Source organism: Carettochelys insculpta, chromosome 1, assembly GCF_033958435.1.
Source record: "Carettochelys insculpta isolate YL-2023 chromosome 1, ASM3395843v1, whole genome shotgun sequence".
In the NCBI taxonomy this organism is placed as follows: domain Eukaryota; kingdom Metazoa; phylum Chordata; order Testudines; family Carettochelyidae; genus Carettochelys; species Carettochelys insculpta.
Window position 1 is genome coordinate 307,870,762 of NC_134137.1, and position 16,319 is coordinate 307,887,080.

At 44.7% G+C, this 16,319-nt stretch overlaps 1 protein-coding gene across 7 annotated transcripts in view; it reads left to right on the forward strand.

The window, feature by feature from the left end:
• The first annotated feature begins 3,590 nt into the window (after positions 1-3,590).
• The window catches only part of KCNC2 (potassium voltage-gated channel subfamily C member 2), a 181,744-nt gene continuing 169,015 nt past the window's right edge, over positions 3,591-16,319 (forward strand). For all 7 annotated transcript variants that reach the window (XM_074984026.1, XM_074984029.1, XM_074984031.1 and 4 more), the window contains exon 1: positions 3,591-4,235. In XM_074984026.1, the coding sequence (XP_074840127.1) occupies positions 3,591-4,235 (645 nt within the window). The remainder of the gene's footprint in view (positions 4,236-16,319) is intronic.

Consider the following 16,319-nt stretch of genomic DNA (forward strand, 5'->3'; position numbering starts at 1 on the left):
TGTTAAGAACCCTCACTTTTATGCTCAAATTTCATAGTCTGGTATAAGTCCTAACTAACTCATAACATGTATCATGGTTCACAAATACATCTAGTGTGAGAAGGAACTTGAAAGCAAGGCCATAGCTTTCTCATAGTCTGGAGGAAGAGATAATAACCACAGCAACTGTGTTCCAAGGCCAAGTCCAGAGGCTTTGAGACAAGCCTGAGCTGCCAAGGATGAGATACCCTCCCCCGCACTCAGTGTTCTCTACCAGACATTTCCCTAGTTCACTAACCAGGATCCTGGATACAAGAACAATGTGTTACAAATAAGTGATGTTTGTTATGTACTCTCATTGTTTTATTTTAACTCTTTCAGATATGGACCTGTGGATCATACCCAATCGAAGAAAAGCATCATTACTCCCATAGATACATAAGAGATACTGGAATCAATGTATATGCTGTATAAACAGATGATTAAAGAAAAAAACACCTGTCTATTGTCTAAAACGTTGCATGTAAATTATGGGTGAATTCATCATGTAAACTTTTAGATTATTGGCTTATTGTTCTCATCATGTTTTGCTGCCAGCACCTATCCAGGGGCTTGGGACTTCTCACCCCATCGTTTCTCACCACCCATTGGTATCCTATATAATCACTTGTAACCTATTGCTTCACAGTGCTTCATTGAGCCTAAACTGACAAAGTGGCACTCCACAAGTGCTGTGCATAATAAACCCTCCTGCTTGATTTTACACGGTGTCCAGATTTTATTTCTAAATCTACTACTTGCTAAGAAGGAATGATACCAGAAAGAAATTAATTATAGTTAGTAACTGGTGAACTGTACAATATTTTTGACTTGACTAAAGCTTTACATTCTCATGTAGGCTGATCTTTTCCTACTCTGAAGTCCTTTCTATTTTTCTCATTTAATAAAACAAGTTAAAATATATTACCCTATGCTGTAGCAAAGCCAATGGAAATAAACTGGAGGATTAGAAACATCAGAAGTTTGGTTTGAGGGTTACTCTCCCTGGCTTCTGTCGAAGAGACGGTTGTTCTATGACTAGACCCTGCATATGAGATTGCAGGCATTCTAGTGGATCAATGGAAGCTCTGTTCTTGGTGCCCCAGCAGTTGGTCCCATCTCAGGGTTTCCCATGTGTTGGGAAGTGGCAGACCAGCAGAACTATATTACAGTTGTAGGCTGCATCCAGCAGATCAGTGTAGGCTTTCTCACCTCTATTTACCTGCTTCCATGTCAAACAAGAAAGCCTTTTTTCACTGCAGACGTGAAGTCATGTCTGTGCTTTCTAGCACATGCAGGTCTGTTTTCTTATGGTCTGTTCATGAAAGGCTGATTTTGAAAGGTCTAAACTGCAAATTTCCCTACAAAAATAACACGTTTACAACACATATGGCTGAGGTTTAAGATTGCAACAACCAGTTTTCAGTCGTGCTCCATCGGGTTTACAACCACATACAGAATACAGATTTTGGTGTTTTGGTCCTGTAATCAAATAGTTGTCTGCTTTTGGCAAGGATGGGTGTGTTCTCAGTTTACAGCACCTCCAGTAGAGCCTTCCTGGGGGTGCCCAAGTGACGCACCAGAGCCCTCTGCTGACGAGGAAGGAAACCTTCTATTGAGGAGCGTTCTCACTCCTCTCCCAGTCTTCTGCAGGGGGATGAGATTTCTCTCTTTCTTGATCGCCCACAGCGCGCTTGAAAACAAGCACCGGTGGGGAGAGAGGCAGGGCGTAGAAACCTGATGACCTCTCAGGGGTTCTGCCAGGGTTGCCAGGTGGTGTTGGTGGGCCCGATCACCTTACTGGGATGATTTCCGGGGCTTCGCTCTAAGCTCCCTGGTCCAACCCCTCCCTTTAGCGTGACAAGATGCGGCTGTGGGCACCCGACCGCCCGAAGAGGGACAGCCGCAGGTGCATGCTTGGGCTGATCTGTAGGGGCCTCCGGTGAGGAGGACGGTTCCAGCCCCTGCTGCAGCCGCTGCGCACCGCGTGCGCTCCTCCAGCCGCGCAAGGGGAGGCGCCCTGGGCCCAGCCAGGTCTCCCGCTGTGCTGGCCAGCTACTCGCTGCGGTCACCTGTAGCCAGGTGCCGCGTTCCTGGCCCCGACCCGATGGGGAACTCCTGCCAGCTCCGCTTCCTCCCTGCCGCGTCCTTAAGGGAAGAGCTCAGTGTCACTGGAGCGGAGGTGGCGGTGCCCTTCCCGGGGAAACGCGGCACTGCTCTTTCCCGCCGTCTCCCCAGCCCCGCACCCGCGGAGAGGTCGGCGCGGGAGGGAGTTTGCCGCGGAGCGGTGCTGAAGGGACAGCTCCGCGCCACCGCTTTAGGGGCGGGGCCGCGCTGGCCAGGCAAACCTGCGGTGCAGCCTCCCCGCCAAATCAGCCTCCCCCAGCAGCCGCTCGGCTCACAGCAGCGCCCACCCGCGAGGTGCTGTGCCCAGCCACCCCCCCTCGGCTTTGCTTCCCCCCCTGTGATGGCTCCTCTCCGCTGCGATGTCGCTGCGAGCGCCTGCACCCTGCAGGATGGGGGAGGCGCGAGCCGCTAGCGGGCGGCGGGGGCTGCTGTCTGAGCTTCCCCGGCTCAGCCCCAGGGAGGGCGGAATCGCCACCTGAACGAACATGGGGAGAAAAACAACAAGTAGTTCTCGCCTGCCAGATCCACACACAGATCGGCGGCGGAGCCGGCGGCAGCTGAGAAGAAAACAACGTCTGCCAGCTGAAGAGGAGCCTCTCTCGCTCGTCTCATTAAGGTAGCTGAGAAGCCGGCGGGCGGGGGGCGGGGGGAGCGGGGAATACCGTGGGAAAAATCCACGCCCGCCCGGCGGAGACGCCGTCTGGTCGTCCTCGGTATGAACGTACGGGTCAAATCCGGGGGGAGGGTCGCGACTGGAGAGTAGCAGCCGGAGCTGCCCGCCAACTGCCCCTGGCAGGGTGCGCCTCCTGGCCGGGCTCTTCCCAGCCTTGCCTTGTCTCCGGACAGACCAAAGCCCCAGTGGCACACAAGGCGGACCCGAGGGGTAGTTGAACAGCTGGCGTGTGTTCCCAGAGCTTCACCCGGCAGGAGGGACGGGGGTGGGGGAGTGACTGCTCCCTACCAAGGAGAAGCAGCGTCCTCCGGCTTCCCTCTGCGTGTACCTGGGGAAGGAAGGGGCAGGGGGAGAGTCCAGCTGACGGGGGCGGGGAGCTGCCTGAACGGGGCAGCGCGCTGGGTTCGCTAAGGGGCCAGCCACAGGACGACGAGGGCTGTTTCGGGGTCGTTTACAGCCCAACTGTCCCGTGGCTGGGAGGGAGAGAAGCGGCGGCTGCTCGTGTTGGGGTGCGGGGGGGGTAGTGGGGAAGCAAGGCGGAGACCAGGGCTGAGTGGGGAAGGCAGGGCCGAGGGCAGGGGGTGGCCCAGGCGGTGGGCAGAGGAGACCCGAGCAGGGTGAAGGGTAGGGAAGAGGCGGGCTGCAAGGGAGCAGCAGGCGGAGAGTGATCTCAGGAGCACCGGGCTCCCTCTCGCCCCCCTTCCCCTCCCCCCACACCGCGCCTGCTGACGGCTCCGTCTGTCTGTCCCTCAGTCATGTCTGACCCAGAGAGATGGGGAAGCTCGAAGACAACGAGAGGGTGATCCTCAACGTGGGGGGCGCCAGGCACGAGACCTACCGGAGCACGCTGAAGACCCTGCCGGGGACCCGGCTGGCCCTGCTCGCCTGCGAGCCCCAGAGCGAGTCCTCGGGCGGGGAAGAGCCGCCCCCGCCGCCCCCCAGCCTGCCCCCGCAGCTGCCGGGCGGCTGCCCCGAGGCCGGCAGGGGCTGCAGCCCGCGCAGCAGCGGCGGCCCCAGCGAGTTCTTCTTCGACCGGCACCCCGGGGTCTTCGCCTATGTGCTCAACTACTACCGCACGGGCAAGCTGCACTGCCCGGCCGACGTGTGCGGGCCGCTCTTCGAGGAGGAGCTGGCCTTCTGGGGCATCGACGAGACCGACGTGGAGCCCTGCTGCTGGATGACCTACCGCCAGCACCGCGACGCCGAGGAGGCGCTCGACATCTTCGAGACCCCCGACCTCCTCACCGGGGAGCCGCCGCTCGACGGCGACGACGACGACCTGGCCGCCAAGAGGCTGGGCATCGAGGACGTGGGGGCGGCGGCCGGGCCCCCTGACGGCGCGGGCGGGCGCTGGAGGCGGCTGCAGCCCCGGATGTGGGCGCTCTTCGAGGACCCCTACTCGTCCCGGGCCGCCAGGGTGAGAGACCGCCCCCGCCCACAGCCCCGGGGGGGCCGGCCTGAGGGGCGACCCCGCCTCCGCTCCTGCCCCGGGTGTGGGGGTGTGTGTGACGCCCCTCGGCTGCTGTCCCCCCACGTGTGGGGGTGCGTGTGACCCCCCTCTGCTCCTGTCCCCCCGTGTGTGGGGGTGTGTGTGACTCCCCCTGCTCCTGCCCCCCCCGTGTGTGGGTGTGTGTGTGAACCCCCCTGCTCCTGCCCCCCCGTGTGTGGGGGTGTGTGTGAACCCCCCCCTCGGGTCTTGTCCCCCCGTGTGGGGGTGTGTGTGACCCCCCTCCACTCCAGCCCCCCGTGTGTGTGGGGTGTGTGACTCCCCTCCACCCTTGTCCCCCGTGTGTGGGGGGGAGTTATTCTGCCTCAGCTCCTGCTCCCCCAGGGGAAGACCTACCGGAGCCCCTGCTCTCAAGTGTGTGGGAGGCCTGACCTCCCTCAGCCTGTAGCCCTAAAGGTGACTTGCCTTAACCTCTCCCCCATTGATGACCTGTATTAGCTCCTCCCCTGTGTGTTTGTGCAGGGGGAGTGACCCCACCTCAGCTCTTGCCTCTGGGGGTGATTGATTCAGCCTCTGATCCAACCTTTGTGCCCTCCGACCCCCTGCCTGGGTGAGCCTGCCCCAGTTCCTGGCTCCCTTGGGGTGACTGATTCAGCCCCTGATCCAGCTCCTGAGCCCTGTGTGTGTGTGTGTGTGTGTGTGAGAGAGAGAGAGAGCACGTGCTGGTGATCCTGACTCAGCCCCTGGGTGTGCATGTGGGGGTGACCCTAACTCAGTCCTCCTGGTCTCCTTGGATTTGCTTGCACCTGGAAAGAGTAATCCCGTCTGTCCTTTTGGTCCCCCTACAGGTGTGCATATGGGAGAGAGAACCCTGGTTCAGGCCCTGGTCTTCTGGGGTGGGGTGAGAATGAGTGGACCCTGACTCAGTCACTGGACTCCTGAGGGGGTTTTGTGCATGAAGATACAACCGACTCCTGGGGTGTATATCTGTGTATGTTGGAATGTATGTGACCCTAAATCTGTCCTTGTCCTCTGGAGGGTTTACCATGGGGATGAGTTGACCAAGGACTGTACACAGATCCCCACCAGAGTAGCAGGATCAGGATCCTGCTAGAGAGTGACTGACTGACTCTCCTCTATCCCACTCAGGCTTTGATTTTGGGGGTGACACTGTATTAACAGGGAAGTGGGGGTGACTTGCTCATTGTGATCTGTGAGGATGTCCTTAGTTTTCTCCTTGCTTTCGTGTCTGGATATGAGTTTAATGTGTGTGACAGAGGGTCATCCTGATTCACTGTAGCACTCAGATTAGTCCTTGATTTCTCAATAATGTGACTAAGGTGACTGAATGATGAATAAGGTGACCCTTATTCATTCTGTGATTTGAGGCATAAATCTGAGGCAGTAAGTGATTTTATTAAGTTATCCTGATTTAGACTGGAGGCTAGGGTTTTGCCACAGATTATGTTCTGGTTTTGAGGATGATCCTGATTTTAGTCCGGTTTCTCTTTTTTATTCAATGGCCATGTGGATTCATAGTCTGACCCATGGCTTTGGGTTTAATTAAATCTCTGGAGTTGCTTCTGGTATGGAAATCAGGTGAGTTTTTTGCAGAAGAAGAAATGGAGGTTTTTCCAGGTTAAATATTTTTAACCTTGCCCCTTCCACCACAACTCCCTTCATATAAATTCTTTCTTTTATGTTTGTTGTAACTACAAGTGATTTTGATTTCTACAACTGGAATGCATGTTTTGTAACATGTAACGGCATTTCTTCTGAAAGGTTCATAGTTGGGCCTCATCTTGCAAACACATATGTTAAGCTTTACTGTGGGAGTCATCCCATTGACTTCAGTAGGATTATTCAGCTGACTAAAATGTAGTATGTGAAGTTACTTGGTTAATGCCGTCTCACTCAAATGGGAATAGGATCTGGTCTGAAGTGGGAGAAGAACCTGTCCAGACAATAGGTGCATTTCTCCCAATTGCTCTGGAGCTCCCCAATCACTCTTTTTCTTCACTGAGCAGCAGTTCACTTTTTTTGTGTCACTGGCTTCAAATAATACTGAAATAAACTGTAAAAGAAGATTAATTATAATGGAATAAATACCTGCCATTGCTTACTAATGGGACATACACATTCGTAACATCTCAGCAATGTTATTTTAGAAGTAGAATGTGGTCTAAATGTCACACTAATACCAGTCTTCATTAAAATACCATGGAAAACATCTTCAGAATATTTATTACTTACATTTTTGATCATTGAATCTGGGTGGGTTTTTTTCTTTGTTTGTTTGTTTTGTTTTGGAGCTTTTCCAACATTCTTTTCCAGAAAGATGCCAATTATGAAGTAAAGATTAAATGGAAGACACCAAGAGAAACATGGAAAGGAAAATGCTGGCTGTTGTAATCTAGTAATATTAATGTTATAGAAGAGACTGCATTTACTTCTCTGTAGATTTAGAAATTAGTTTTGAAATATTGATTTCTGACTAGCTGCTTAATACTGTAGTGAATAAGCCCATGAGTTAGGTTATAACTATATTACCTTAATTCAATATTTTGCTTTTCCTCAAAGCTGCTTTTGTTTCTTCTAGGAAGGCCACTTTGTGAATTGCTATTGACATTCAGAGCAGGAAATAATTTTGTATTTAACACCCAATGAACAATTTCACATAATCACCCCACGCCCCCAGGACTTTGGGGACCACAGATAAGACACACCTCAGCCCTCTGTATTCTCTGCATTTGGCTCACAATAGTCTAGTCTCATGTGGGCTGTAGTACTTTGATCTAATTTCCAAAGCTGGATTTAGTATGTGGGTGCTGGGTGGTGTTGGTGGCCTGTGATACACAGGAGGCCAGACGAAATGATCAGTTGGTTACTTCTGGTCTTAAATGATAATTCTCTGGGTACATCTAGATTGAAAACAAAAACAACAAGATAGTCTTGTGGCAAAGAGTCTCAGAGCCTGGGTCGACTGAGGTCAAAGGACTAGTGCCAAGAGCTGAAAGTAGCAGTGTACATGGTCCCCCTTGTGCTGGAGTCTGGGCTTTGAAACTAGGCAGGAATATCTACTCTAATATTTTTAGCCAGTGTGAATCCCATGAGTTTGAGTCAGTGGATCTGGGCTGGCTGTGTAGACAAATTATAAGAGTCTAAGTGATGGCGACCTTACTATGGTACTGGAGTGCTATTGCCAATTCAGAAATAAAGATAGCTTTCTGTCTATTCTGATAAATGAAGTAATAGTTTGTGTAAACTCAAATAAATAATGTGTAAATCTATAAACATTTTGGGTGAAATCTTGGCTCCAGCGAAGGCAGCTGCAAAACTACCATTGACTTCAGTGGTGTCAGGATTTCACACTTTGCATTGTAGTGCAGTTTATTGGCTCGTGAATTACTTATCTCAGTTGATAGACATACATAATGTTAAATGTTCCTAATCACTTGTTTTTAGGATTACTGACCTGTTTAATTTGAGCGATTTCATTTTTATGAAATACAACATACAAAAATTAGCATTTTATTTATTTTGATTAACAGAGTAGCACTTTATGTTTATGATGTGTGATTTCTAACCTGTGATCTCTAAAAGTAGAAACTTATTGAAAATCAGATATAAGTTGTCATGGTAACCTGTTGTGTTTGTGTGTGTGCGTGTGTGTGTGTGTGTGTGTGTGTGTGTGTGTGTGTGTGAGAGAGAGAGAGAAAGACATTCGAGTAAGCCCATCAAATGATGTTATGTAAACAGTGGAAGTATCTAGTTTCTTGACGAAAGATGCACTTGTCTTTATTGTTGAATAAAAGATCTTCAACTTTAACTGTATTCAGCTTTCATATTCAGAGAGTAAGAGAGATTTAGTATCTATTTTACAAATATTCTGTTTAGTGGCCAAAGAATGACTTCTTTAAAAACTTATCATGTGTCCAAAATAGTGGTGTTGAAGTTTTGATTTTTTAAAAAAAAAAAACAAAGATAAGATCCAAATAACTTGTTTTGCAAGGTAGGGAATGATCACTATCATTCTAGGTACTACACAGATATAAAACGTGATATTTTTAAATGTGATTATACACAACTTTTATTGCAAAATTTCAAGATCTCACAAGTAGCATGCACAACTTTTCTTACTGTGGTTGTCTTTTTAAATGTTTTTGTTTCACTCCAGACTTAAGAAATAGATAAATCATTCATAAAACAGCAATTGTTATGTCACATAAAAAGACACTATGATATGTTACTACCATAGAAGGGCCCAGTTTTTTAACACATCCGTGCTTTAGTTTCCCCATCAGTGAGACAGATTGTATCCCCATCAAGTGTGCTACGTGGCTTAATTAATCCATATTTGTAAATCACTTTGACATCCTTAGGAGACAATTACTACACAAGTGTAAAGCATTAATTGTGGTCAAGAAGAGCAAATTTCAAAGATGAATCTGAAAAATTTAAAAGGAAATAGCTCAGTCAAAATTAAGTGCTGGGTTTGAAGGAGTTCAAGCAGAACAAGCTTTGGGACCCAGAAAGCTTTGTTATTGGACATTCTCAGCCTTAGCAGAGACCTACATATGTCAGGGCTAATTACGGATTTCATGTTTAAAATCAAATACATTTTCTAGTTCATTTTGTTTTGAAAGATACCCTTGACTATGTGATACAATTTAGCTATATCATCAGGATTTGTCACTGATTTTTTAGAAAGATTCTGTACTATTTATAATCTCCAGTATGGGCTTTCAAATCTGGTTTTAGGGTCTAAAAACAGTGGCCACATGCTCCTCATTTTTTGAGAAATCTGTGAGTTCATTCAAAGCTGTTAGGGCAGTGGCTGCAAAATGGAGTTGATGAGCAGTGTGACAATCAATATGGCTTATTTAACTAAAGATGGTACAACATGTAAGACCCTTTACATTCTAATCCTAACCGTCTGTTGTTGTGGTCAACTCAGATAACCTCCCGTGCCTTAGTTTCCTGATTTCTATAATAGATACAATAATATTTTCCTGGCTCATGGTAGGGAGGGTTATGACAGCAAATTAGGTATTGCTTATGAAGTACGTATATTCATGGGTACGTAAAAACCTGTGAGGATCTTTGCAACCTTTAAGGCCATCTGAACAACTGTCTCTTGAAGAATTTTAAAATAAACTGATGTAGCTGCCAGCACTCTTGATGAAGTGAGATGGTAGTCCTGAAAATCCCACACTGTAGTATAAAATTAGTTAGTTAAAAGCAGTGGTTTTTTTGTGCCAGTACTTGCTGGTACTTGCCAGTACTTGCTGGTACTGAGTACTGGCACCTTGGCAGCCCCAGCAGTTTGGGGTGGAGGTGGGTGAGGTGGGGGAAAGCTGGCTGAGTATCAGCTCCTTTTTTTTTTTTTGACAAAACAAACAGTAGTTAAAAGTCAAAGACTTATTTCATGAAGGCTCAAAGACACTCCAAAATCCTCAAGCATTGTGATATGAGTCCAGTAGTCAGGGATCAGCTATGTTGAGGATAATGGGAGAGGGAGACATGTATTGTTTTGTAGACTCACTTCAAAATGTTAAATGTAAGGTATTTAAGAAGCCTTTTTATTAGCATCATCACTGCAGGAATATTTTGATTCTTTGATTAACTGGCCTCACTTTTGCGTGGGGTCTAATCTATAATAGAGTAACTGAATATCCTTAGAAATTGTGCTCGTTATCCTTAGGGTTATACTGTTAATGATGTATGAAGCTTTTAAGCAATTATTTTGGAAGTAAAATTGCTGGGCTAATCTGACTGAAACATGGCAAGAGGATAAGGTAGTATAACAGAGTAAACAAGAAAATGTTCAACTAGATTATTTCATTCACAAAGTAATAAGAGGGGAGGGCTTATCTGTTTTCTTAAAAGGCAGAAATATTCTAATATCAAATTATTGATTTCTTCTACAACTGCAACAAATATACTTTCAGATGTTACTTCTGAGATCTTATGAGTCACATAGCCCCCTTCCACCTGTAAATGACTACAAAAATATTCTAAGGAAATAAAAAGTATAAAAAACTGAGAGAGGGTTTTTTTTTTTTTGGTAATTCTGGTAAGCAAAATGCTAGTTTTATTTGTTTAGTGGGAAAACAATACATTAGATTGCATAAGCTAGACATAACCATTCTGTTTGAAATATCTTGTCTGTAGGGACAGCTGTTGCTTTAAAGCAACATGAACAATTGTACTTAATGGCAACAGTGCAATATAGCAATATTACAGAAATTCACATCCAGTCAACAGTTTACTGTACCCCATGGGATGATTAAATAATATTGTGAATGACTTTTACTAGTGACTTTTTGGAATACCGCTACCACACTACGTCAATAGCGTGAATATGGTTACCAGAAGGCTTGGCTGACAAATTGTTGCTTACCTGTAGTACTTTAAAGACTAACAGAATAATTTATTAGGTGATTTATTAGAGTGTTACAGGACTGATTTTTTGTTCTGTGAAGATACAGACTGACGTGGCTACCTCTCTGTGACTGTTACCTGTTTAACAACTGCTTATTTGGCTTACCTTAAATTTGGGTGGAATTTGTTTGTTTGTACCTTCACAACACTAAGGTAAAATACAAGAGATTTCTGCTTGCTTAACTTCTGCCTTTTTTTACAGCTGTTCTGCCTGCTGCTGCTCTTGTTTCCATGGAAACAAGCCAGTTCCTGGCTTCTTGTTTCCATTGCAAACCTTTTCTCTCTGCAACTTATTTATCTTAGGGAAGCATTTTGCCATGGCTATGATATAAATGCCATACAGATGATCTGTCCTGTCATTTCAGAAACAGAAGATTTTATATCTGTGTGTGTGTGTGTGTGTGTGTGTGTGTGTGTGTGTGTAGCCAAATTCAAGTCTCAGTTACTCTGTAATAATCTGAAGAAAATCCAGTGAAATCAATGGATTTGTGAATTTATATTGGTATAAGTGAAATTGAAGTTAACTGAAAATATATGCACTTGCATGTATCACTATAGATAGTACTGTGTGAGATTCATTTTCCCTTCGCTAAACTATCAGAAAAATTGTGTCCTTTTATTTTTTTTGAAGTTACTATATAAAGGATAACTTCTTGTATTTTGACCTTGGAAAATATAACAGAATCATGGTTACTTTGAAAAAGAATGTACATTTAGATGGAATGGCTGAAGTACATTAAAACAGGAGGAAGACTTCCCCAGTTTTGGTGGTTATATTATGTGCTGGCATAGTGAGGCATCATTGTATGGTCACAGCCTGAGAAGAATGGAAACACAAAAAGAAATATATCTCACAAAGGTCTGTGCTTGTAAGCTGCCCCATAGCCAGCTAAAAAGAAGTTTGTGTGGGTATGTGTTTTTGAAGAGTGAGGAACTCAGCAGATGCACCTCCCTGGTGCTACCTTTCCCAACTGCAACCAGATGGAATATCTGTATTGATGCATAATACAGAAAGGCAAGAGCTCAGACAATTCTGAAATCCCTAATGCAGTTTCCTGCATTTAGATGATCTTAAGATATTGCCAGAGATTCTTGCATAACATTTCTCCGTCCAGGGCTGTCCATAAACTACATAACATTTTGGGGGTGATTTTTCAAAACTCACCCACCACTTGTACCTCTTTGTAAAAACGAAAACAAACACACACATTAAGGACTCACTCACTGCCTAATGTGTTATGTAATTTCTGGACAACCCAAGGTTCCCTTCCTCACCCACTAAAGAGAGGAGAGGGATCACTTGTTGTGACGTCCTCTTCCTCAAAGTCTTCCACTTACTCTTTTTCCCCAAGAAGGGGTGGAGGGAGCAAAGAGGAAGAAGGGCAGGTCTATACTTGGGGAGAAAGTGGACTTAAGATATGTAACTCCAGCTATGTGAATAGCATAGCTGGATTCCCACGTACCTTAGGCCAAATTTCTTCAGCGTCACCACAATGAGAAGTGGATAGGAGAAACTCTCCCATCGACTCCCCTTCGTCCTTGTGACCCCATGGAATACTGGGGTTGACAGGAGAATGAAAAGTGGTTGATTTAGCACATCCCTACAGGACATGCTAAATCAGTCCCTGGGAAACAATCTCCAGAATGTTGATCTCTGGTTAAATGTAGATAAGCCCTAAGAGATCTTTTAATAATATATATTCTTTTTGTAGAGCTTTATATATTTAAAGCACAGACACTTTAGAGAATAGCAACTTCTTCCTGGCCATCAAGCACTGTTGCTGCTTTCTTCATTGGTGGTGGTGGTTGGATGCCCTAGAAACTCCAGGTCTTGCTGTTCCCCACACTTCAGATTCCTCACATCAAGGAATGGAGAGGAAGAAAAACCCAGGTCATCTTTAGGTAGAAGAGGGATGTGCAAGGGACTGTTCTCTGTATTTTTAGCAGATGATGGGGAGATGCCTTTCCATGTCCTCTGTATTTAACTCCTCTTCATACCATGTGTCTGACAAGGAGATTTATATATTTGCTTATATATCCAATGCAGAATCATGTTTTCTTGGCCAATTTACTTTTTATTGGTAACAAAGACGTTACAAATAAACATGTATTTATGGTTATAACCTTTCACCTAATAGAGAACTACCATATGCAACTTAGGCGTTGGAGATTTATTATAGTAGCATAACTGCTCCACAAAACAGTGATCAAACTGGTACAAAAATGTTTTAAAAACAATATTAGTGGACTCTGATATGTGATTTTATGCTTATAGCTTACAGTTCAACATACTGTCCTCATTTCAACACCTGTTGGCTTCAGTGAGAGTTTGATTTGAGTAAGGACTGTTGCCTATAGTCCTTTCATGCTTCCAATAAAATTTTAGGTAACCAAAAATAAAGCTCTGAAATATTGTACAAACCTCTTAATATTAATGAACTTGATATAATGGATGTCAACAGACAAAACAGAAATTTCAGTGCAAAGATAACGTGGGTTATTTGCTTCATTGCCATGAAATTTAGTACAGAAGGCTATAATAACTATATGAGAATTCTGGTGGACGTAGCTCTACAGAAGGATAACATGAAGTCACTTGTGTTTCGTGCCACTTCCAGTTTCTTTCATTTAAGCATACTGCCAGTACTTGATAACCAAAAACAATTTTAAAAATAATACAATACTGCACTTTTCCCCCTTCAGTTAAAACTCTGTAACAATGAAAAGACAATGTCACTTCTTAACATAAAACCAAAGTTTCTGTTATTTGCCCTGGTTTTAGAGAAACTTTGACCCAAAAGATGATATTATGAATTATAATCAAATTGTCCAGCTATATACCATTATGATGTTTGACCATTCTGGGAAGTTGCTGTGCATCTGATCTTCAGACTGGCAGTTAATACCGTCTGGTCCTGGAGACTTGTTACTATTCAGCTTATCAATTAACTCCAAAACCTCCTCTAATGTCACTTCAATCTGAGTGAGTTCCTCAGATTTGTCACCTAAAAAGGCTGGCTCAGATTTAGGAACCTCTGTAACATCCTCAGCCGTGAAAACTGAAGCAAAGAAATCATTTAATCGCTCCGCAATGGCAATGTCTTCCTTGATCGCTCCTTTTATATCTTTATCGTCCAAGGGCCCCACTGCTTTTTTAGCGGGCTTCCTGCTTCTAATGTATTTAAAAAACATTTTACTATCGTTTTTTGAATTTTTGGCTAGCTGTTCCTCAAAATCTTTTTTGGCTTTTCTTATTACATTATGACACTTAATTTGGGAGTGTTTATGTTCCTTTCTATTTTCCTCACTAGGATTTGACTTCCACTTTTTAAAAGCTGCCCTTTTCTCTCTCACTGCCTTTTTAACATGGCTGTTTAGCCATGGTGGTTCTTTGTTAGGTCTCTTACTGTGTTTTTTTATTTGGGGTATACATTTAAGTTGGGCCTCTAGTATGGTGTCTTTAAACAGTTTCCATGCAGCTTCCAGGGATTTTAGTTTAGTTACTCTACCTTTTAGTTTCTGTTTAACTAGCTTCCTCATTTTAGTGTAATTCCCCTTTTTGAAATTAAATGCCAGAGTGTTTGACCGCTGCGGTGTTCTTCCCAACACAGGAATATTAAAAGTTATTATATTGTGGTCACTATTTCCAAGCGGTCCACTAACAGTTACCTCTTGGACCAGATCCTGCGTTCCAGTCAAGACTAGATCGAGAATTGACTCTCCCCTTGTGGGTTCCTGTACTAGCTGCTCCAAGAAGCAGTCATTTAAGGCATCAAGAAATTTAATCTCTGAATCCCGTCCTGAGGTGACATGCACCCAATCAATATGGGGATAATTGAAATCTCCTATTATTACTGTGTTTTTTATTTTGATAGCCTCTCTAATCTCCCTTAACATTTCAGCATCACTATCACTGTCCTGGTTAGGTGGTCGGTAATATATTCCTAATGCCATATTCATATTAGAGGAATGAATTGTTATCCATAATGATTCTATGGAACATTTTGATTCCTTTAGGATTTTTGCTTCATTTGATTCTATATTATCCTTCACATATAGTACCACTCCGCCACCCGCACGACCTTTTCTGTCTTTCCGATATAATTTATATCCCGGTATGATAGTGTCCCACTGATTGTCCTCATTCCACCATGTTTCTCAGATGCCTATTATGTCAACTTCCTCCTTTGATATGAGGTACTCCAGTTCACCCATCTTATTAGACAGACTCCTAGCATTTGTGTAAAAGCACGTTAAAAAACTACCACTATTTATATGTCCGCCTTTCACAGACGCGTTGGATTTTTTTATATGCGATTGTTTCACATCTGATCTTGCCCATATATTATTTCCCACGTTCCCTATCTGACTAACTTCTAGGGAATCCCTATCTATGGAGCCTCGTGTAAGAGAAGTCTCCGTCCGATCCAGGTGCTCCCCCGCACCAATCGGCTTTCCCCCACCTCTTAGTTTAAAAACTGCTCTACGACCTTTTTAATGTTTAATGCCAGCAGTCTGGATCCACCTTGATTTAGGTGGAGCCCATCGTTCCTGTATAGGCTCCCCCTACCCCAAAAGTGTCCCCAGTTCCTAATAAATCTAAACCCCTCTTCCCTACACATTGAAGTGACATTAGAGGAGGTTTTAGAGTTAATTGATAAGCTGAATAGTAACAAGTCTCCAGGACCAGACGGTATTCACCCAAGGGTTCTGAAAGAACTCAAATGTGAAATTGCGGAGTTATTAACAGTGGTTTGTAACCTATCCTTTAAATCCACTTTGGTACCAAATGACTGGAAGATGGCCAATATAACGCCAATATTTAAAAAAGGCTCTAGAGGAGACCCTGGCAATTATAGACCGATAAGTTTAACATCAGTACCAGGCAAATTAGTAGAAACACTAGTAAAGAATAAAATTGCAAGGCATGTAGAAGAGCACGAATTGTTGGGCAAAAGTCAGCATGGTTTCTGCAGAGGGAAGTCGTGTCTAACTAATCTATTAGAATTCTTTGACGGGGTTAATAAACATGCGGACAAGGGGCACCCAGTGGACATAATATACCTAGATTTCCAGAAAGCCTTTGACACGGTCCCACACCAAAGGCTTTTATGTAAATTAGGTGGTCATGGGATAGGAGGAAGGATCCTTTCATGGATCGGGAATTGGTTAAAAGACAGAAAACAAAGGGTGGGAATAAATGGTAAATTTTCACAATGGAGAAGGGTAACTAGTGGTGTTCCCCAGGGGTCAGTCCTGGGACCGATCCTGTTCAACTTGTTCATCAATGATCTAGAAAATGAGGTAAGCAGTGAGGTGGCAAAGTTTGCAGATGACACCAAGTTGTTCAGGACAGTCAAAAGCAAAAGGGATTGTGAAGAACTACAAAAAGATCTCAGCAAACTGAGTGATTGGGCAGCAAAATGGCAAATGAAATTTAATGTGGGTAAGTGTAAGGTAATGCATGTTGGAAAAAATAACCCAAATTACACGTACTACATGATGGGGTCAAATTTAGCTACGACAGATCAGGAAAGGGATCTTGGAGTTATAGTGGATAGTTCTCTGAAGACATCCACACAGTGTGCAGCGGCAGTTAGTAAGGCAAAT